Genomic DNA, 23504 nt, shown 5'->3' on the forward strand with positions numbered 1-23504 from the left:
GATAATAAATGATTATGATACAGAGTGAATGAGCTGTGTTCTGAATCATGTGCTGGTTTCTAAGCCGACTGTTCTCTGGCAGATAGTCACATGGTCTGACGCATCGCGACCGTCTCCACGGTGATGTGACAGGGCTGCATGCAAATATGCTAATCATCACAATTAATAATCACACTATCAGAACCGATAATCATAGGTATTATAGTTCTCACCATCACTGAGGCCACATTGGGCAGCATATTTGTTGTTCTTCCTCTATGGCTTCTGCATGTGTGTGTGTGTGTGTGTGTGTCTGTGTCTGTGTGTCTGTGTATCTGTGTGTGTGTACATGTGAAGTGTTTTACAGGAGAAAGTGAAGTGTGTGTGTGATGACGTGTGTTGAGTGGTGGCGAGTGGGCTGCAAATAAAGGAAACTATTTACACACACACACAGACACACACACACACACACAGACACACACACACTCAGTGAGTGAAGATCTCCAGTCAGGATGGTGAGTTTGGCGAGCGAGCAAGCGAGAGCGAGAGAGGCAGACAGTGTTGCTAGGAGACCACACACAGTCACCAGGGTGAGAGACATGGCTTCACATCCTCTCTCACCAACACACTTCTCCCTCTGTTTCTCTATGACACTCGGCCTTTCTTCCTTTCTTCCTTTCTCTCTCTCTCTCTCTCTCTCTCTCTCTCTCTCTCTCTCTCTCTCTCTCTTTCTCTCTCTAGTTATTTTTCTATCTATCTCATCAAGTCCTGTTCTTTTCTATATTTATTTCTCACTCTTCCTCCCCCCTTGTTATCTTCTCTTCATTCCTCCATCTTTCTCCTCTTCTCATTAGGTATCTCTCAGCATGTATTCCTCCACACTGCACATCTCTCTGTCTCTCTGTCTCTCTGTCTCTCGCTCTCTCCTCCAGGCTTTTCCTCTTCCTCTCCTCTCTCTACAATTACTCTGTTTTTTTTAGCATTTTTTACTGCCCTCCATTTCACTCCCTCTGTGCCTTTTTATCTCTATCCCCTGTCTAGCTATTTGTCTCTTGTACCTTCTCTCTCTCTCTCTCTCTCTCTCTCTCTTTCTCTCTCTCTCTCTCTCTCTCTCTCTCTCTCTCTCTCTCTCTCTCTCTCTCTCTCTCTCTCTCTCTCTCTTGCGCTATGTGTCTGCTGCACTAAAGTGTTCCTCTGCTCCAGACTGACAGGGGACCAGTCGCCACGACGACAGCCAGGTGCAGACAGAGTGTGATGGGAAGAGGAATCTCTCTCTCTCTCTCTCTCTCTCTCTCTCTCTAGCTATCTCTCTATCAGTCCCTCGCTCTCTCACACAGCTGGCAGCTTTTAGGTTGAGTTAGAAATCCCCAAAATCCAAATCCACAGAATATCCAAATGAACACATCAGAGATTATTAAAGGCTCGTAATCAGAAAATAATCAGAAATAATCGCTGATAATGTCCATCATATATGTGTTTGTGTGAGAGTGTGAGTGTATGCATGTGTTTGATTAGCTGTTCATTTGTGATGCATGTCTATGTGTTTGTATTTATTTATTCACTTGTTTTTGTGTGTGTGTGTGTGTGTGTGTGTGTGCCTCCATCTGCTGCTGAACTCTAATGAGGTGCATCTGACTGACCTCTGACCCCTTACTTCCTCTTAAACAAGCATTTGCCTCAGTGTGTGTGTGTGTGTTAATGTAGGTGTGTGTGGAAGCCTGGGGATGCGTTTTGATGAAATTTGTGGGTGTGTAAAAATATATCTGCAAGAATTACATCCAGCCGTCCAATTAGTAACTGACTTTCTCAGTATCAGGGTTTTGTGGGATTTATTACTTTAAAATATCTTTTTTAATATCATTATTTTTAATAATGCTTACATCAAGAAATATGAACAGCTAATGATTTAGTGCTCAACACATTTGCAGGAGAACACTAAGTACCCATTTTTTTTGCGTTAGCACATACACTTAATAACAAACCAAAAAACTGTAGAAACACAAATGATAAGCCGTCAGTTCCTGGTCAGGTAAGGGGTCAAATTTAGCTGAAATAGTAGGGTCTTAAAGGTGGGGCATTTCTGTCAGAAAACATCACAGCACTGAACCCGTGTTTATGTGAGAGCGCAAAAACAGAGTTAAACACAGACACAACTAGGGTGGAGAAACAATGGAGAAGAAAGGAAACAGAGCAAAAACAGATAAAAAAAAAAAAACAGAGCTTCTGTTCCTCACTCCTCACTGCTGTGGGCTGGGGTCAGGGTGAACAGTGAGTGGCTCATTATCATTTAAACCGACAAGCACCTGAACGGGTCATTTTAAACAGGGAGGTTTACACTGGGGTACAGCGCTTCTGGGGGGGTTTATCCGTCTGGTGTTTTGCCCAGAGCAAATCATAAACGCTTTCAGAGGACGCCACACTGGCTCATGTATGAAAGAATGGGCAGAGTGTGTTCCATTTAAAGTCTCAGGTATGGATTGTTTCAGGCTTCAGTTTAGCAGACCACTGCTGTTTTGAAAATGTGTGATTTGTGCCTGAAATTGCTGTGGAAGTCTCTGTACATCAGAGTGGTTTATGGTGTGTATTTTTCCCCACCATTCACTTTCCCAAGTATACAGTGACTAACTGATGTGTGTGTGTGTGTGTTGTGTGTGTGTGTGTGTGTGTGTGTGTGTGTGTGTCTGTCCTATCTGTGTAATTACACACCTCGTAACTGTAATTGCTGAGTAGTCAGCTGTACGGAAGAAGAGAAGACAAATACAGTGAAGCTGAATGTGGCCTTGATGTGCTGAGAGCTTCACAGAGGAAACTGAATGGACACGTAAATAAACACGCCTCTGTTTAAAATACATACAGTTTCCAGTCCACTACAGACTCTGTCCACTGGCACATCGAGCTCTCTAAATTCTCTGCGATCTTTTATATAGTGTATATTCTAAATGTAAATATTCTAAACTAGAGCCAAAAGCACTTTTTTGGCATTTTATAAAATATCCCAGCTGCTAATCCAAATTCTGAATAGTTGAAAATGAATTAATATCTGATTGAATGCTGAATAGGGCGGCACGGTAGCGCAGCAGGTAGTGTCACACAGCTCCAGGGACCTGGAGGTTGTGGGTTCGATTCCCGCTCCGGGTGACTGTCTGTGAGGAGTTGGTGTGTTCTCCCCGTGTACATGTGGGTTTCCTCCGGGTGCTCCGGTTTCCTCCCACGGTCCAAAAAACACACATTAGTAGGTGGATTGGTGACTCCAAAGTGTCCCTAGGTTTGAGTGAATGTGTGTGTCTGTGTTGCCCTGTGAAGGACTGGCGCCCCCTCCAGGGTGTATTCCCCGCCTTGCACCCAATGATTCCAAGTAGGCTTTGGACCCACCGTGACGCTGAATTGGATAAGCGGTTACAGATAATGAATTAATGCTGAATATATTGATCTTTTTTGGCTCTAATTATAGACGTTTGTGTTTGAAACATCAGGAAATAGCTTAGATTGGTAGCGAAACCAGTCCGTTTTAAAGCGTTTAATCTAATAGTAGGTCAGTGTGGATGTGCTGGGTACAGTAGTAGATATATATAAGCCACGGCATCAGATATATTTATATATATTTTGGAATTTGCAGATATTTGTTGGATTTTATTGTCACCATCTCCCCGAGACTAAAATGCTTATCATTACAGGAATTACTGAATTTGAGATGGGTTTTGTTTGGTCATAAACATTAAGGCAAGAAATACGTAAAAAAAAAATAAACCAAAAAAAAAATGTTTACAATGATTAACGACATCATGTTGAGCATTTCGATCACTGTCTGCTTCAGGAAACAAGCTGCACCTGGCTCTTACCTTCAGCCTTAGTCTTGACATATATAGATGTTATATAGCCCTGTGAATGATGGCCTACCTTTTAATAAATGACAGATTGTGCAGCTGTTGGGTACAGTAACAGACCTGGGGGTTTGGGTACAGTAAGAAATATGTGTTTAATGGCACTGTAACAGATCTGTGCAGAACTGCTTCCTGCTCAGCTCTCAGCTCTGTGAACTGACCCAGTTCTTCATATTTTGACTCACAGGAACTAGTTTAATGAGTCATTATGTAAATTCATTTATATTTCATTCAGTTCTCTTCTCCAACATAAACGACAAAGATAAAAGCAGAGGAAGCCTCACATCTGTGCTTCAATCTCTCTCTCTCTCTCTCTCTCTCTCTCTCTCTCTCTCTCTCTCTCTCTCTCTCTCCCTCTCCCTCTCTCTCTCTCTCTATCTATCTATCTTTGTGTGTGTGTGTGTGTGTGTGTCTGTGTGTGTGTGTGTGTGAAAGAGAGAGAGAGTGAGAGATGGCTCAAAGTTTATGAACACCTGTTTATCCAGTATCCTTCTCAAATCGCTTCTTCAGTGCAGGTGCACTGATGTCCTGATTTTCATACATGGAGTGCAGAGACTTCAGTATTGTCCCGCCCCATCCTTTGAGTCTGTCCAATCACAGCGCTTGTCCTCGCAAACCCAAGGATAAACACAGTAAACCGATTTAAAACCAGCGTTTCTACCCCTCTCTCCTCATTACAGCGAGTGGCCCTTTATCTTTTAAAGTAACAGATGGTGAAACCCAGGCTTTACGCTACATGTTGGAGCATTTGTGTGAGGACTTGATTGAATTCAGCCAGGGGATATAGTGAGGTCAGTTCATGATGTTGCAAGATTACTTCTGGATCAGAAACAGCATTTTAATGGAGCTTCATCTGTCCAGAGAAAAAGAGCGCAGTGCATTTATAGCCCTCAAACCTGTGCTGTTGCTCCAGAGCACCCTGTTTTGATTTGTGTGTTTCTGTGGAGATTTTACAAACTATGTTTGCAGAAATGAAGATCTGTGTCAGCAGAGGGTAGACCTGAAAGTAGAAGGTGTGGTGTAGTGTAGATGTGGGTCTCAAAAGATGTATGGCAAATATTTTACACCTTGACCTTTTGACCTTAACTAATTATCAAAATGCATCGTTATTGGACACTTGCACTCAGTGTTTGGACAAATTGCAAATCGTTTGCTTGATGCCTCTGCAGGCCACTGGCGCCTGCAGCTTTTCCACTGCACTTTTTTTCCACTGAGTTTTCATGTGTGAACACAGAGCTGATGTGATCTGGACACACACGCACATTCACTCACACACATGTCTAAATATATATACACTTACACACACATGATCAGCAACTCTCTGCTCTAGCAACACAACCCCCCTCTTCCTTACTGAAAAAGCACAGCAGCTGACAGTGGTGTCTTTCTCAGCCAATCAGAGCGCACGCTCACACTAGTTACTGCTCAAACTCTGAGTGCTCTGTAGAATATCTGCCTCACAACAAGCCTCTCTCTCTCTCTCTCTCTCTCTTTCTGCATGTCTGTCTATCTCTCTCTCTCTTTCATTCTTTCTCTCTCTCTCTCTCTCTCTCTATGTTTCTCTCTCCTACTTCTCATCTCTCTCTCTCTCGTCCGCTGTGTGGGCCGAGCATGTGCGTGCTCTAAGTGACAGGCCGCATTAGAAGCTACAGATTCAGACAGGCACAGTGAGGGCAGCCCGGGGGCCTACAGCCAGCCCTGCTTCCTCTCATGCTTACTCAGATATTCCTCTCTCAACACAAACAGAGATGGAGGGAGGAAGTAAGGGAGTGAGTAAGTGAATGAGTAAAAGAGGGCAGGATGGTAAACATTTGCATCTCTCTACCAGAGGTCAAGATGGAGAACTGTGAGAAGGAGAAGAAGATGAAAGGAGTTGTGGAGATGCAAAGCAGTGATGGAGATACAGAGCAGTAATGGAGATACAGAGCAGTGGTGGAGATACAAAGCAGTGGTGGAGATACAAAGCAGTGGTGGAGATACAGAGCAGTGGTGGAGATACAAAGCAGTGGTGGAGATACAGAGCAGTGGTGGGGATACAAAGCAGTGGTGGAGATACAAAGCAGTGGTGGAGATACAAAACAGTGGTGGAGATAAAGAGCAGTGGTGGAGATACAAAACAGTGGTGGAGATACAAAACAGTAATGGAGATACAGAGCAGTGGTGGAGATACAGAGCAGTGATGGAGATAGAGAACAGTGATGGAGATACAAAGCAGTGATGGAGATAGAGAAATGGAGATACAGAGCAGTGAAGGAGATACAAAGCAGTTGTGGAGATGGAGGGCAGTGATGGAGATAGAGAGTAGTGGTGGAGATACAAAGCAGTGGTGGAGATACAAAGCAGTGGTGGAGATACAGAGCAGTGGTGGAGATACAAAGCAGTGGTGGAGATACAGAGCAGTGGTGGAGATACAAAGCAGTGGGGGAGATACAAAGCAGTGGTGGAGATACAAAACAGTGGTGGAGATGGAGGGCAGTGATGGAGATAGAGAGTAGTGGTGGAGATACAAAGCAGTGGTGGAGATACAGAGCAGTGGTGGAGATACAAAGCAGTGGTGGAGATACAGAGCAGTGGTGGAGATACAAAGCAGTGGTGGAGATACAGAGCAGTGGTGGAGATACAAAGCAGTGGTGGAGATACAAAGCAGTGGTGGAGATACAAAACAGTGGTGTAGATAAAGAGCAGTGGTGGAGATACAAAACAGTGGTGGAGATACAAAACAGTAATGGAGATACAGAGCAGTGGTGGAGATACAGAGCAGTGATGGAGATAGAGAACAGTGATGGAGATACAAAGCAGTGATGGAGATAGAGAAATGGAGATACAGAGCAGTGAAGGAGATACAAAGCAGTTGTGGAGATGGAGGGCAGTGATGGAGATAGAGAGTAGTGGTGGAGATACAAAGCAGTTGTGGAGATGGAGGGCAGTGATGGAGATAGAGAGTAGTGGTGGAGATACAAAGCAGTGATGTAAATAGAAAAATGGAGATACAGAGTAGTGATGAGATACAAAGCAGTGATGGAGATACAGAGCAGTAATGGAGATACAGATCAGTGGTGGAGATACAGAGCAGTGGTGGAGATACAAAGCAGTAATGGAGATACAGAGCAGTGGTGGAGATACAAAGCAGTGGTGGAGATACAGAGCAGTGGTGGAGATACAAAGCAGTGGTAGAGATACAGAGCAGTGGTGGAGATACAAAGCAGTGGTGGAGATACAGAGCAGTGGTGGAGATACAAAGCAGTGGTGGAGATACAGAGCAGTGGTGGAGATACAAAGCAGTTGTGGAGATACAAAGCAGCTGTGGAGATGGAGGGCAGTGATGGAGATAGAGAGTAGTGGTGGAGATACAAAGCAGTGATGTAAATAGAAAAATGGAGATACAGAGTAGTGATATGATACAAAGCAGTGAAGGAGATACAAAGCAGTTATGGAGATGGAGGGCAGGGATGGAGATAGAAAGTAGTGGTGGAGACACAAAGCAGTTGTGGAGATACAAAGCAGTGATGGAGACACAGAGCAGTGATGGAGATGTAGAGAAGTGATGAAGAGGAAAAGCATTGGTGGAGATGTAGAGCCTTGATGGAGATACAGAGCAGTGATGGAAATACAGAGCAGTGATGTAGATGCTGAGCAGTGATGGAGGTGTAGAACAGTGATAGTGATGTAAAACAGTGATGGACATGAAGAACAATGATGGACATGTAGAGCAGTGATGGAGGCACAGAGTAGTGAAGGAAACAGAGAGCAGTAATGGAGATACAGCATAGTAATGGGGATGTAGAGCAGTTATGAAGATGTAGAGCATTGGTGGAGATGTAGAGAAGTGATGGGGATGGAGAGTAGTGATGGAGATGTTGAGCAATGGTGGAGATAGAGCAGTGATGGTGACACAGAGCAGTGATATAGATGTAGAGCAGTGACAGAGACATAGGGCAGTGGTGGACATGTAGAGCAGTGATGGAGATAAAGACCAGTTATGGAGGCGTAGAGCAGTGATGGAGATGCAGAGCAATGATGGGGATGTAGAGCAGTGGTGGATATACAGAACAGTTATGCAGATACAGAGAAGTGATGGAGACAGTGCAGTGATGCAGATACAGAACAGTGAAGCAGATACAGAGCAGTGATGGAGATATAGAGCAGTGATAGAGATGTTAGAACAGTTATGCAGATACAGAGCAGTAATGGAGATGTAGAGCAGTGATCGAGATAAAGAGCAGTGATGGAGACAGAGCAGTGATGAAGACGTGATTAAGCAGCGTGCCCTTCTATTCACAATGTTTTTTTATGGCACACATCTGTGAGTAAACAACACCTGGAAGGTCTTTTTTGTCCCCAAAGGACAAGCAACATACTGAGCCCCTGGTTGAATTAGAAGCAGGGGTCTCAGTGGGATGGAAGTAGCCGCCTGTTTCTGTGTCCAGAGCTGTGTTGTAGATGTAACTCACTGACCCTCTGTGAATACAAGCGCTGCTGTCAGAGCCAGTCTGGATCAGGATGTGAGTAATTTGCCCTACATCTTTGCGCTGTTGCGCCTGTTTTAATTCCTCACGCAGCTGAAAGTTGCTGAAGTAACATCAAAGTGCAGCCGGGAAAGTGCCGGGGAAGAGCTGAGCGTAGGTGCCTAAAGCTGTGTGCTTTCCGTGTGGGTGAATGAAGCACCGCTGCTCAGCACCTCTCCATGGAGCCGCTGACTCACACACAGGGGCTTCGTGGGGTGACTCTGTTCCTGAGAGTCTGACCTCCATGTCCAGGATTTTAGGTCAAATGAATGTTATATTAGTGTTATGCAGGCGTGTGTCAGGCATGAGATTAAAATTGGGACTTAGTGGTTAATAATAAATGGCATGTCGCAAAGACACTAATACCTTCCTGTGATCATTGGGGTGGTGTAAAGGCACTGAATATCAGGTCATTATCGTAAAGGAATTCTTTTGTTTTCAATTAAAAATATATTAATTCAATTCACAATATTTACTACTTATCCCAAACCTCTTAATTGACTTTTTAATTATTAAAAGAAACATAAAAAGATGAATGTGTGTGTATCTAGTCACTCTCCAAAGAAAAACATGTATCTCCAAGAAAATAATTTTACAGGAGAAAAAAAATAAAACTTAACTTTCAGAAGGAGGAGTTGGTGTGTTCTCCCCGTGTCCGCGTGGGTTTCCTCCGGGTGCTCCAGTTTCCTCCCACAGTCCAAAAACACACATTGGTAGGTGGATTGGCGACTCAAAAGTGTCCGTAGGTGTGAGTGTGTGAGTGAATGTGTGTGTGTGTGTCTGTGTTGCCCTGTGAAGGACTGGCGCCCCATCCAGGGTGTATTCCCGCCTTGCGCCCAATGATTCCAGGTAGGCTCTGGACCCACCACGACCCTGAACTGGATAAGGGTTACAGATAATGAATGAATGAATGAATGAATGAATGAATGAATGAACTTTCAGAAGGAACTCAATGTAAAAAAATATTTTATTTAAGTAATTTTGTTTCATCAATTTATCATGAAATTGTCACACAATGTGAAGGACAGCTGCTGTGTTCAAACGATGTAAAAAAAATCCACAAAAATACAGGTAAATGTTTTTAATTTGAGAGTGACATATTATATATTTGGGCACCGTAAAACCCCACCTGCCCACACACTGTAAAGCAAGAACCGTCTTAGTCACAAAATATGGGACGAGCCGCTTCTAAAGTCAAGTGCAAAGACATGAAAATTGCCCCGCCCCCATGTCTGGGTCTTGTCTGAGTCACTCCAATCACCGCACAGGACATGTGTTCATGTGAGAGTGCAAAAAATAAATTAAATGGGCAAAACAGAAACAATGAGTGAAGAAATATGTGCACTGAGTAAAAAAATGGAGAAAACAAGGACCAAGAAGAAAAAGAACAGAGCGAAAACGGCTAAAAACCTTCTTCTCCTCGCTCCTCACTGTTGTGTGCTGGTGTCACGGTGACCAGCGAGTGGCTCGTTATCATTTAAACAAACAGGCGCTGAAACAAACTATTATGAAAAGGGCTGTAGACAGGGGGAAAACTGCTGTGGGGTTTGATGCTTGTGGTAGCATGTGTTACCCTATGAAAAAGTAAGGTTTCACTTATATACCTTCTTTAAAAGCAGAATAGATGTATTACTACATCTACAAATGTAAAAATGTAGTGATGTAAGAAACCCTGCCTGTCTGAATCAGTGTGTTGTTAGAACACAGCTTATTTTCCTCAGGACTGGTCTTCTAGCATAAACACCATTGCATGGACATGCTAACAAGTTTAAACACTTTATTTTCACTGAAGGGAGTCTTTAAGGGGCTTTGGCAGTAGTTGCCTTCAGTCTGAGGAGCTAATGATGTTATGTAAGATTGACGAAGTTTAATGGTAGACTGACTGTGCTGTGATGTTATTTCAGTGCTCTGGAGTGTTAGCCTGGTTCTGTCATGAACGTGGAAGTGATCCTGCTTTGTCCACTAATGACCTCATGGTAATTCAGAGGATAATGACAGCAGCCTGAAATGAATGTGTGATGATCAGGTTTAAACACTTAACCCATCCTTTCTGTCTCACCTGCACAGGTAACTGAGGCGGGGCCAATCGGTGGGAAAACCCCTCCCCCTGCCTCTCATTGGTCTTCTATACCATGAGCTCTGGCTCCGCCCAGGATGTGGCGGTGGAGCATTTCCTGCGTGACATAGAGAGGCGGGGCCAGCGGCTGCACTGCGCTGTGATTGGCTGCGAGGAGGAGCCTCTCCGTGGCGACATGAACCTGCTGTACCGCAAGAGTCGAATGGACTGGAGACATCGGGATCAGGAGGGCAAGAAGAGGTGAGAGAGAGTGGGAGAGAGAGAGATTCAGAAAGAGAGATTCAAAGAAATGAAAATGAAATGAAATAGTCAGGGAGCGAGAGAACATTTAACATAGGGTTCATTCAAGTTCAGGCCCAGATCTCTGAGCCAAAACTAAGCCCTTTGTATTTCATATTTCATATGTTAAACTTCTGCTTCCACTCAGGAGGGGAAGGGAGAGGAAGAGAGGGAGAAAGGGAGAAGGAAGGAAGAGTAGGAGTATGGCCTATATTCCAGGGACAATCTGGCCCTCTGGTGTCCCAGTAGATCACAAACGCACACACACACACACACACACACACACACTCGCACAGGCACAGCAAAACAAATGCTTGCTTTCACACACACACAAACATACACAGTGTCCTACACATACATTTACCTTATGCAAATGCATGGAGTTACAGACTGTAAAGGCACGCTATTGCTCTCTTCCACGCACTACTTCACTACTGAGTACATTCACCCTCATGGATTCCTGGATGCATCAGCTGCAGTTAAATACTTCACAGAATATTAAACAGACTGGAGGTTTGCAGTGGCCATAATGTTGGACCATGGAAATGTGAAAATGTGCAGCACAATGTGCTTTTTCATAGCCCTGCCACAATATAGTATTGTACAGATAGGTCTGTATTCACCAAAAGAGCCAGCAGTGGTCCATACGGGGAATGGGGCACCTTCAAAGGGACATATTACTCCACTTTCCCACAAACGAACATGGTCTTAATACAACATATGTGACCTGCTTTTGTCAAAATACCACAGGGAACAAACCCCACAGCAGTGTGTTTCCCCAGCATTTCTAAACAGCCCTGTTCAGAATGGCCAGTATCTGCTCCTTTAAATGAGAGAGAGCAACACACAGTGCACAAACACAGCTGTGTCAAACGAGGCACACAGAAACTCTTTGGTTTACCTTGGTTCTCTCGTTTCTCAGAAACTGACTGGATGATCTTGTATGACAGTGAGTGGGTTGGTGGGCTCTTGTTTCACAGTGTGTGGGTTGGTGGGCTCCTATGCACTGAACAAGTGTTTTTGTTACTCCCACAAATATGTTCCCTTTAAATGTGCTTTACACTGCATGTAGATGTCCAAAGTAAAAAGATATGTTTGCACTTAAAACAATTATTTAGTTTTGAAACAACAACAACAACAACAGCATTCCTGGAGTAAGGAAATGCAGGCGTGTATAGAGTTAACAGAAGTGTAAAGAGGTGACATCACACCTACATAACCCTGCCATTAACCTGCATAAAAAGCTGTGTTTCTGAAACCATGTTTTTTTATATCTTTAGGTCACTCTTTCTGTGTGTGCATGAGGGACAGTGTTCAGCTGTATGTGTGTGTGTGTGTGTGTGTGTGTGTGGCAGGAGATGCTCTGGATTCATGACACATAGAGAGCTCACATCACATCCTGACCTCAAAAAGAAAAAAAAAGACCTGCTTTTAGCTGCCTCTGGTTAAAACTACACACACACAAACACACACACACACACACACACACACACACACACACCACACACACGCTAAAGTCCTAAATGAGCTCTTTGATGCTTGAAAGCACGGCTTCTTCCCTAATACATAAACCAGCTAACCCCTCTTTACCTTACATCACTCTCTCTCTCTCTTTCTCTCTCTCTCTCTTTCTCTCTCTCTCTCTCTCTCCCTCATTCCCTCCCTCCTCTCTCTCTCTAGCTCTCTTTCTCTCCCTATCACTTTCCCTCCCTCCTCCTTTCTCTTCTATTCTGTCTTTACTCTATACTCGTCCTCCTTCTCTTCTCTCTCTCTCTCTCTCTCTCTCTCTCGCTCTCTCTCTCTCCAGGAAGCAGGCTGTTCACTCCCACTCGTTCCCCTCCATCTCTCTTCGTCTTGCTTCTGAATTCAAACAGCTCCCTTTCATTCATCTATCCATCCCCCTTCATCCATCCATCCATCCATCCATTTATCCAGACTTCTCTCTCTCCTTCTGGGCATCCCTCCATCTCTCAGAGTCCGGATGAAATCTGCCCTGCAGTGTCTTTCTGAGCTTAAGAGCTTTGAAATGATCCTTTCATTTCCCATGCGTGTGTTCAGGAGCAGTGTGTTTGTTTTACTGTGATATTTACTGTTATTACACATTACCTGCTGTTGACACAAAAACGTTACACAGAAAAATACTAAATATTTACTTAATAATTTAAATGTAATGGTAACATTATAGAGGTAGGTACACATGTTCTTAAGTGATTGCAATGTCTATGTGTGTGTGCTTGTGTGCCTGATCAGCTCTTCTAGCCTCTGCCTAACAACAGAGTGTGTCAGTACAGCAGTTTATACACACACACACATACACACACTGAGCATTCTGGTTTGAGATGAGTGGCATCCATCTGGGCCTCCAGCACCCGCCCGACCTTCAGCAGGGTCAGAGAGAGAGAGAGAGAGAGAGAGAGAGGATAATAATCTAAATAATTCAATAATTAATCTAAATTAGTACAGTGTAGCTAACAGTCATGTACAATATTTTCACAGTTAATTACTGACATTACATTACCATCATTAATGGTCTGGTGATGAATGACTGACCTAATGTACTGAATATACAGTAGTTCATTTATAGCATTATAGTTAATATGTAACATATAATTAGCAATGTTACACTTTAATAGTTCATTTATAATAGCTCATTACTGACTATGGAATTCTAATTAAAATATTTGATATTTTACAGTATAATGTACAGCACATAAAGCTTAATAAAACGTGAACTCTGTCTCTCTTACACGCTCTCTTTCTCTCTCTGTCTCTGAGTGTGTGTGTGTGTGTGTGTGTTCCTCTGACGAAAGCCGTTAGATTTGGCAGTGTGTGATGTTGTGCCACACCTAACGAGCCAGACGGCTAACATTAATGTGTGTGTGTGTGTGTGTGTGTGGTGTGTGTGTGTGTGTGTGTGTGAGTTTGTGTGTGTTCATATCAGCCAATGTGTATTTGGAATTATGTGTTTAAAAAAATCTGCAAACAACAAACAAACATGGCGGGCTGGTTGCCATGGTAACAGATGGAGTGGATGTTCACAAAGGGAATAGTTTGATACTGGGAAAAGGGGGGAGGAAGAGAGGGGCAAGAGACATGGCCCACAGGCATATGAGAGAGAGAGAGAGAGAGAGAGAGAGAGAGAGAGACAGAGAGAGAGAGAGAGAGAGAGAGAGAAGATACTAATAATGGACAAGAATACAAGAAGAGGAATGTAGGAAAAAGAAGAGAAGGAAAGAGAATAAACAATCAGCAATAAAAGAAAAGAAAAAGAAGCAGGGAGGTCAGAAAATAAAATCAGAGGAAAGAAAAAGAGAATGGAGAAGAGAAGAAAGCAGAAGGGAAAAGCAGAGCAGGGAAGATGAGACGAAGGGTGTGTTATTCACACTCCAGCTGGAGACCACTCTGCAGTTCAGGAAATAAGCAGAAGTGTGTGAGAGGTGTATGAGAGAGTGGAGTTATGGAGAAAGAAAACTAACTGTGATCTATTTAAACAGCGTTTTCGGAGGGAGGGAGAAACAGGGAGACAGATAGAGAAGGGGTAGGCAGAGAGAGAGAGGGAGGAAGAAAGAGGGGGAGCAGAGAAATGCTAAAATAAACGCTGGCGTCTTTAATGGGATCCGATTGTTACTCAAATTTCTTGTCTCTTATCCTTCTGCTCTAGTAACCTTAGAAGAACTCTCTCTCTCTCTCTCTCTCTCTCTCTCTCTCTCGCTTATACTCATACAAAATGACATTAAATAACCATAACTTTCAATGTTATTGTTATTGCTGCATCATTTATGAATGTGTAACACCAATAACATTTATTTACAATGTGCCATTCAGACTGCCTCCAAACCTCCAGGGCTGACCAAGCTGGTCAGACAGATATCCTAATACCACCCAAAATGTCTTTAAGAGTCATCGTATCATATAGAAGTATTCTGCTCTATCGCTCATTTATTCCTATGAACGTCCAGCTCTGCCAGGCAACGTATTTACGTATTTGGACTTACAGCACCTGTGTGGGCGGCTGTGGCCTAAAGTTTAGAGAAGTGGCCTTGAGAAGGGTTGCCAGTTTGATGCCCTTGACAGGAAGAAAAATCTGGGGCAGGGTAGTGAAGGAACGGTGCAATCTCCTCCCTCAACATCCACAGATAATTTGCCCTTGAAAAAGGCACCTAACCCCCAAATGCTACCTGAGTGCTGAGATGGCTGTATGTTGTTCCAGCTGTGCAGCTACCCCTACAGCATTAGAATGTCTGTGTGTGTGTTTGTGTGTGTGTGGTACTGATGTGCAATGACCATAAAAATGCACGTTTAATAACAACCAATTAGACTCATTTGAAATAATTGAATACCCTCTTTCTGTCTCTTTCTCTTTTTCTCTCTCTCTCTCTCTCTCGCTCTCTTATACCCCAGTTCCAGTTGTAAAGATGCCTCCTCAGCGACCGTAGGAAAGGTCCGTGACCTGGCCTCATTCCGTCGTCATTTCCGGATGGGTTTTATGACGATGCCGGCGTCTCAGGACCTGTCTCCTCACTCCTGCGCCGCTGCCATGGCGCCTCGCTCCCAGTCCTGCCACGCTGTGGGTGCAGGGGAGGGGGGAGAAGGGAGCTCTCTGGAAAACGGAGACTATCCCGACTCTGACCCGCACACACCCACTAACCCTGCCCGCTGCCCCCCAGCCAAACCCAAACGCCACCCTAGCACTCGCCTTAGCTCCACGCCTCAACAGGAGCACTCTGCACGAGGCAGCCACGGACCCCCCGACGCCCCACCACCCCCACCACCTCAACACCCACCAAAACACTCAGAGAAGAAGAATGGTAAGTGGGGCAGTCCTCTGTGTGTGTGAACCACAGCGTGTGTGGAGAGTTCCTTGTGGAGAATTTTATTAAATGTGTGAGTGAGGTACTGGTTAAGTGAGAGTGACTGAGCGAGTGACTGCGTGAGTGAGTGAATTGTTGAGTGATTGAATGATTTGGTGGGTAGGTGAGTGAGTGGTTGGCTGGCTGGATGGGTGAGTGAAAGGAAGAATGAGTGTGTGTTTGAGTGATTTGCTGATTGGGTGAATCAGTGAGTGAGTGAATGGTTGGGTCAGTTGCTGATGGACTGAATGGTTGAGTGATTCACTGGGTCAGTGAATCAGTCAGAACCTGACTAAGAGAGAGAACACAATTGCGTCAGTGAGTGATTGAGTGGGTGGGTGCTTGGGCATATGAGTGACTGAATGAATGAGTGAGTGTGAATGTGTAAGTCAGTCACTGATTAGTGAATCTGTTACTGAATGAGTATGTGACTGAGTCAGTGAATGAGTGAATGTGTGATTTGGTGAGTGAGTGTGAGCAAAATCTTGACTGACTGACCTCTGATTGATTTGTGGTAAGGCACTAAATTATATGAAATGTTTTTATTAATAATATTAATATATATAAAGCTATGGTGATTTATTTCTCCCTTCACCTTTCCCCTTCATCTCTCCAGCGATGAAGAAGTCTGATTCTGGGGAGATGTCAGGGAGAAAAGTGCCGCCCCAGAAGCCAAAGCGGAGCCCAAGCACCCAGCTCTCCTTTGACCCTGCACCCCCTCGTGTCCCGCCCCCTGCCACGCCTCTCCCATTCCAGAGCACAGAGACACACCCCCATGGCGAGGGTGGAGAAGATGAGCCTGTGTACATCGAGATGGTGGGTCAGGTGTTCACCCGAGAAACCAGTGGAGCGCAAACGCCACACCCACACACACCCAGGTAGTGTAAACACTAAGGGCCAGTAGTGGGCGCTGTGTAGCACGCCACATAAAGCTACTACCACACACATATATTTGTATTTTTTTGTCTTTTTATATTGCTTTTATTAGCATATGACAATAACAGCAATGACTTCACATCCCCCTTTAGTGCAACCACGCCGGACTCTGACTCGGACCAGGGCGAGGCCATTTACGAGGAGATGAAGTATCCCGTGGCTGAAGACGCAGCCAGAGAAGTCCAGCGCCGCCTGCCCCCCAAACACAAGTCCAGCAAAGGCTACCACTCATCCTCCATCTCCTCCTCCTCGACTTCTTCCTCCCTACCTCGCCCTGCATCCTCCTCTCCCTCATGCCCTTCCTCCTCCTCCTCCAAACCCAAAGCTGCTGTCTCCATTTCCCACTCCTCCCCTCTCCCTTCCTCTACCTCTTCTGCCTCCTCCACACCCATACCCCCGCAGCCCCTCTCTGCCTCGCCCCACCCACCTCGTGCCCCCACCCCCTTCCTCCTGCCTGGCACCAAGTCAGAATCCGAAATAGGCAGCGCCAGCAAGATCCCGGCGCCGTTCCCCAACCTGCTGCAACACAAGCCGCCTCTACTTGCCTTCCCCCAGCCGGCTGCCGCCTCGAGCGGCATCTCAGCGCATCACAAGAGCAGCTCGTCCAAGTCAGGCAGCTCCTGTGGTCAGGCCCCATCCAGCCTGCCTCCGACTACATCCAGCTCCAAAGAAGGCTCTGGAGGAGAGAAGGAAAGAGAGAAGGACAGGAAAGATGGACAGTTGGGCCCAGCACCAGGCCTCAGAGCAAGGAGCCACTCCACCCCTCTGCCTCCGTCCTCCAAATCATCTTCACCGTACTCACATCACCATCACCACCACCACCCTCACCACCGACCGTCACACTACCACCACTATCGCAAACCGGAGAAGGAGTCATCAAAATCAAGAGAAGTAAGACTCCACAGTGTGTTTTTTGTTGTTATGTATTGCAGGGTTTGGTCTTTGAGATGCTGATATCACAATTACTGGTTACAATATGCAAATGAGCACACTAAAAACTCACTGAAACCTCTGAGTGTTTTAAAAATCAATCTAAATAGTGTTTTGTTATGCCTCCTTACATTGTCTTAGCTTTGGAATAGTATTAGCCAGACTACCTATAATATTTGAATAGCAAGTTAGAACAAAGAGCTAACTAATTATAGCTAATCTTGCTAGCAGCAGTCATTAGCTTGAATAACAACATTGGCACTATCAATTTAGTGAATGTTAGCTTATAAAAAAATATGAGTACAACATTGAGCTCTAAGTCCAAATAACAGTAGCCAAATATGTGCTAGACTAGTACTAATATAACCTAGTACTAAGCAATTGCAAGTTAGGACAGTTAGCTAAGTTAGCAACTAACCAGGAAGTTAGCTAATGTTTGCAAACAGAAATATGGACCTTTTATTTGCTTGACTAGTACTAACATAAGCTAAGGAATAGCATGTTAGAATAGATAGCTAATTGGCTAGGTAAACTTGCCAGAAGCAGAAAATGAACTAGAAGAACCAAACTGCCACTAGCACGTTAGCTAATGTATATATGAGTTAATTTAGTTAAATTATGATTTATAAGTATATGTTGTGCTCCGGTTTCCTCCCACAGTCCAAAAACACACGTTGCAGGTGGATTGGCGACTCGAAAGTGTCCGTAGGTGTGAGTGAATGTGTGTGTGTCTGTGTTGCCCTGTGAAGGACTGGCGTCCCCTCCAGGGTGTATTCCCGCCTTGCGCCTAGTGATTCCAGGTAGGCTCTGGACCCCCCGCGACCCTAAATTGGATAAGCGGTTACAGATAATGGATGGATGGAAGTATATGTTGTGAGCCAGGTCTGAATAAATGTAACAATAAACAAGCTAGCCACAGAATCAGGCTGAAAGTATAAAACAGCTGTCTTATCAGTTTTTCTGATAAATGCATAATTATATTGGAACTAACTAAAAAGCCTCTTTACCTGAAATTATATATTTTTTCCATATCATCACAGACGTATCGAGAAGGCGGTCCCTCACAGTCCTCGGCTCAGACCCAGACTCAGGCCAAGGAGGGCAAGTCAGTCAGTTTCCTGCTGAAATCGGACAAATCAGAGCGAGAGAGGGACCGGGAGAGAGACAGGGACAGAGAGACGCCGGAGTCCAAAGAGTCGGATTCTGTCACGCACACGTCTCAAACCGGCACCAGCACCACACCGACTCCCAGCCTTCATACTGCTGCTTCGTCATCGTCAGGGACGGCATCCACCTCCTCGTCCTCTCAGAGACCTCACTCTCGACCTCACCTTCAGCGCTCACACACTCCACACCTGCCTGCCTACAAACCCCCGCCCTCAGACAGCCCACTGCTCTGGACATACCCCTCTGTGGGCTTCAGAAGACCCCCCTCCTACGACAGTCTCCGAGGGGGTCCGCAGCTTCCCACCCTTCAGCCAGAAGGTGGAGCCAAGGGCGGAGCCTCAGCCACACAGGCCCAGCAGCAGGTCAAGTCTGGGTTCCTGCCATGGGACAGCAGCCTGGGTATCGACGAGCAGGCGTACTGGCCCATGCACAGAAAATTGTCCTTCAGCCACAGCAGCAGAGACTCAGAGAGTAAGTGACGGGGGCATAAGGAGAAAGAAAAAGAGAGAGAGAGAGAGAGAGAGAGAGAGAGAGAGAGAGAGAGAGAGAGAGAGAGAAGGTCTGTTTATATGTCAAGAACAAGAATATGATGAGAAATAGCTGAGGGATCAGTGAGTGAACTAAAAAACACCTGTGTCAACATTACTGTTACAAGGAAAACTCTCTCACTTTCTCTTTCTCTCTTTCTATCTACTGTTCCATCCCTCTCTTTCTCCCTCTCCTTTACTCGCTTTGCCTCCTTTTTCCCTCTGTCTCACTCTCTACCTCTCTGTCTCACTCTCTCTCTCTCTTTTTCCTCTACTCTACCCATCACTTTTTGTCTTCTTTCTCTCTCTCTCGCTCTCTCTCTCTCTGTCTAGAAGAAGATGGACTTGTGTGGAACGGCAGTACTGACGCCCTGTTGAAGAGAGACAGAGAGGATGTTGGGGGTGGAGTCCAGGGCACAGGGCATTCTGGGATACCTGTACGGGTGTCAAGCAGAATGGGGCACAGTGAGAGCCTTGCAGGGGCTGACGGACCACCGGGCTTCAGAGCTCTGCCCCGAGCCGGACTGCCCCTACCCTGCCAAACCTTCCCGGCCTGCAGAAATGGAGGTCAGTGCCCTTCAAAGCAGCCTTACTGTCTCAATGTGCCTCTTCCAGTACATTCCTAATGTGGATTTAAGACTCCTTTATTCAAAGCGCGGACCTCATAAATGTATGTAGAGCGTAGAATTAGACTTGAGTAGATCTGTTTTGTAATGCCCCGGGCTAAAAGCTGGTCTTAAACAGAAGACCAGAAACTAATAGCGCTGAAGTCAACACCATGCAAATTCCACCAGAGACAAACTGTGTGTTTTACGGCTCATTATAGAATAGAAGGTTATTAAAACATTACATGGTTCCACTGAACCCGAGGCAACAACATACAGGATGTTTATTCACTTCCTGACACCATAGTGTGGAATAAAAAGGAGTGTGTGTGTGTGTGTGTGTGTGTGTGTGTGTGTGTGTGTGTGTGTGTGTGTGTGTGTGTTTAGAGCTGGGCCGGTTGGGTAGATCGTCCTCTACGTCGGGAGTGCGGCAGGCGGGAGGAGACGTCCAGAGACAGAGCAGTCTGCCAGCCAGAGAAGCTCTCAGTCAGGTAACTCTCACTGAGTGACAGGGTGAATGAGTGAGTGTTTGAAACCGTCCACAGTTGTGATTGTGTGAGTGACTGGATGAATGCGTGAAACTGTCCACAGCTGTGAATGACTGGCTGAGTGTGTGCAAGTGTCCACAGGTGTGTGTGTGTGTATGAGTGACTAGGTGAGTGTGTGAAATTGTCCACATGTGTGTGTTACTGGGTGAATGTGTTAAACTGTCCAGAGGTGTGAATGAGTGTGTGAGTGACTGGGTGAGTGTATGATGCCCTGTAATGGACTGGTGCTCAGTCCAGGGTGTTTTCCCTGTGCTCAGTTATTCCAGGAAGGTTCTGGACCCACTGCAGCCCTTGACCAGGATGAAGCAGTTACAGGAGTTGAATGAATGTATGATATGCTTGACATTCCAGTACAACAGAATGGAACTCTAAGAAGCAGATGTGGTCTATGGTTTATTACCCAAGCCTAGAAGAGCTCAATGAATGACCTGACCTCTGTGGACCGAAAGACCCTGCTCTGCAGTGCATGGTGTTTGTGGATTACTCTAACGCTGTGTTTGTGACTAATGCTGTGTTCACAGCGTGTGATGTGTGTATGTGTGGATTACTCTAATGCTGTGTGTGTGAGATTAGGGCTGTGTTCGTGGTGTGTGGCATCAGTGTGTAATGGGTGTGAGGGGAGTTAAACGCAGTCTGGTACTGCCTGGTGAAGAAGAGACGGAGCCTCCAGCGTCCCCACCCAAACCCGTCTGCAGCAGAGATGAGCTCAGTGTGTGTGTGTGTTTGTGTGTGTGTGTGAGAGAGAGAGAGAGAGAGAGAGAGAGAGAGAGAGGGAGCGCATGCGCACAGCTGTGCTGTGGGGTCACTGAGTCCAAACGAAATGAGGCAGGCATACTGAGAGAGGGAGAGGGAGAGAGAGAGAGAGAGGGAGAGAGTAGGAAAGAGGTAGAAAGGAGAGAGGGATAGACAGTTTGGGAAAGGGGGAGAGAGGTCGAAAGCATAAAAAAGGGATAAGAGATACAGGAGGTGAGAATTAGAAAAGAGGAAGAGAAGCAGAGAGAGAGAGAGAGAGAGGAACTGACAGGCAGATGATAAATACAGGTGATCAAACAGAGACATGAAGACTGGATTGTTGTCGCTGTCTTTGCTGTCCAGGTCCTTGTCTTTCAGTGACAGTCTGATGTGTGTGTGTGTGTGTGTGTGTAGTGGTACAGTAACTGTGCCTGGTGTTTTAGCTACAGTTGTACTCTCTCGTCTGCTTTTCATGTGCCGCCGTCTCTTGGCAGAAGCTCAAATGCTGACGCAGTCAATGTGTATGTGTGTGTGTGTGTGTGTGTGTTTGTGAGTGTGTGTGTGTGTTTGTGAGTGTGTGTGTGTGTGTGTGTGTTTGTGAGTGTGTGTGTGTGTTTGTGAGTGTGTGTGTGTGTGTGTGTGTGTGTGTGTGTGCGCGCGCGCGCTGCAGAGACAGACTGTGTGCTGATTTGACCTTCTCTATCGCAGCAGGATGGCTGGGTGAAGGCGGTACTATGCAATACTGCCATCTGCTGGTTGAACAGGAAACAGCCACAACAGCTTCAGTGTTTTCTGCTCTCTGCAGGTGTCAAATATTCAGTTGCTCTCTCTCTCTCTCTCTCTCTCTCTCTCTCTCTCTCCAGCTCCAGGCTCTCTCTCAGACGCCCTGCAGTCCATCTCTGGCCCGTCCCCAATTGCACGCACAGGCTCAGGCACAGGCTCATTACCATTTACAGCAGCTCCATCAGCACCACCTTCAGCTGCAGTTCCAGCAACTGGCTCAGCTCGCCGCGCAGGCGCAGCCTCTGTCCAGTGGGGGCAGCGCTCATGGTGCCCCGGCCCAGAGAGACGGCAAACTGCTGGAGGTGATTGAGAGGAAGCGCTGCCTCTGCAAGGAGATTAAAGCTCACCGCCGGCCGGACAAGAGCCTCTGCAAACAGGACAGCATGCCCATCCTCCCCAGCTGGAGGAAAACCCCAGAACCACGAAAAACAGGCACACCACCCTGCCAGAGACCACAGGCCGTGGTGTGGGACACAGCCATCTGACAGAGAGAGAAAGGAGGGGTGGCACATAAGAGAGAATAAAAGAAGGCCACATGATTATAGATGGAGACAAATAGGTTACGTTCACATTACAAGTGACAAATCAGATTATATGAGTCTTTTCAAGCCCTACCCCTTCTAAAAGCCTTATAAAATGGCAAAGGAATATATAATTATTTATATTTTAAGCTAATCATACGTTCAAACTCTATTGGGAAGTAGTATTTATTATTTTACATTAAGTAGTGAATTTTTTCACCATTAACAACATTAAGCTTACCAACTAAGGACCTTACTATATCTCCATAGCTAGTGTTAGCTAACAGTAATGTTATTTATCATGTAGTTATAGGTAGCTTGTGGCTAATCATGACCAATTTCTAAGGAAATTGCCAAATAACTAGCTAAGTAGTTTGCTAAGTTGCCATTACCTCCCATTACAATGGTAAGCTAAGAAGTGGCTGACTATCCAAACAGTGTTGTTCATGCTAACCCAAACAAAGTGTAGTAGCCTAAAACATCTCAGAAACACATCAAATAGCTAGTCAGTGATATTTAACTGGCTAGCTCATTTTTAGCCACAACAAATGGACATTGAACTAATTCATTTCAGGGCTGATTATACGTAACCTGATAAGTTTTGATGGCCCAATCAACCAATACAGTGAAATTCAGATCTAGGCCAGAAATAAAGCTTGTAATGTGAACGTATTTGTAAAAGTGCCAATGGAAAAAGACAGACACAGAGCTGTGCTTTTATTGTAAATCTTTGAATTTGTGGGTGAGGTGGGGGAAATAAGAGTGTGACAGTGTCACGCAGAGTTTTATGTGCCATATAAAGACAGCACACAGTCACACACTGGAGAGATTTGCTTCAGTTTGAACTCTCTTTTACCTACCATGCCTCATCCTGACTACTAAGAGAACCACACTGAGTTTACAACCTTTGGGGGGGGGGCAGACATGTACTGGACATCTTACATGAAGGGATGGAGCTCTGTAAATGTTCCAACATATCACAGATGAGTGGAGAGAGTGGAGAATGGACAGATTATCAACAGGCCCTGGGATGAGAGTGGGTACAGGCCTGCTTTAAGATGAAGGTTTGGACCTAGATATGGAGATAGCTCCCTGTTCTACATTCCAGTGTGTGTGTGTGTTCGTGTGTGTGTGTGTTTATGTGTATGTATGTATGTATATGCCATCCTGATTGATTTTCAGTT

At 45.3% G+C, this 23504-nt stretch overlaps 1 protein-coding gene across 1 annotated transcript in view; it reads left to right on the forward strand.

Moving 5' to 3' along the window:
• The window catches only part of LOC136682004 (neuronal tyrosine-phosphorylated phosphoinositide-3-kinase adapter 1), a 35034-nt gene extending 12547 nt beyond the window's left edge, over positions 1-22487 (forward strand). The window contains exons 2-9 of the mRNA XM_066658795.1: positions 10433-10682; positions 15123-15529; positions 16188-16449; positions 16600-17398; positions 18478-19075; positions 19465-19698; positions 20124-20227; positions 21880-22487. Coding sequence (XP_066514892.1) covers positions 10498-10682; positions 15123-15529; positions 16188-16449; positions 16600-17398; positions 18478-19075; positions 19465-19698; positions 20124-20227; positions 21880-22284 — 2994 coding nt within the window. The 5' untranslated portion in view covers positions 10433-10497 and the 3' untranslated portion in view covers positions 22285-22487. The remainder of the gene's footprint in view (positions 1-10432; positions 10683-15122; positions 15530-16187; positions 16450-16599; positions 17399-18477; positions 19076-19464; positions 19699-20123; positions 20228-21879) is intronic.
• The last annotated feature ends 1017 nt before the right edge of the window (positions 22488-23504 follow it).

The sequence above is a fragment of the Hoplias malabaricus genome, chromosome 2 (assembly GCF_029633855.1).
Source record: "Hoplias malabaricus isolate fHopMal1 chromosome 2, fHopMal1.hap1, whole genome shotgun sequence".
Classification (NCBI taxonomy): domain Eukaryota; kingdom Metazoa; phylum Chordata; class Actinopteri; order Characiformes; family Erythrinidae; genus Hoplias; species Hoplias malabaricus.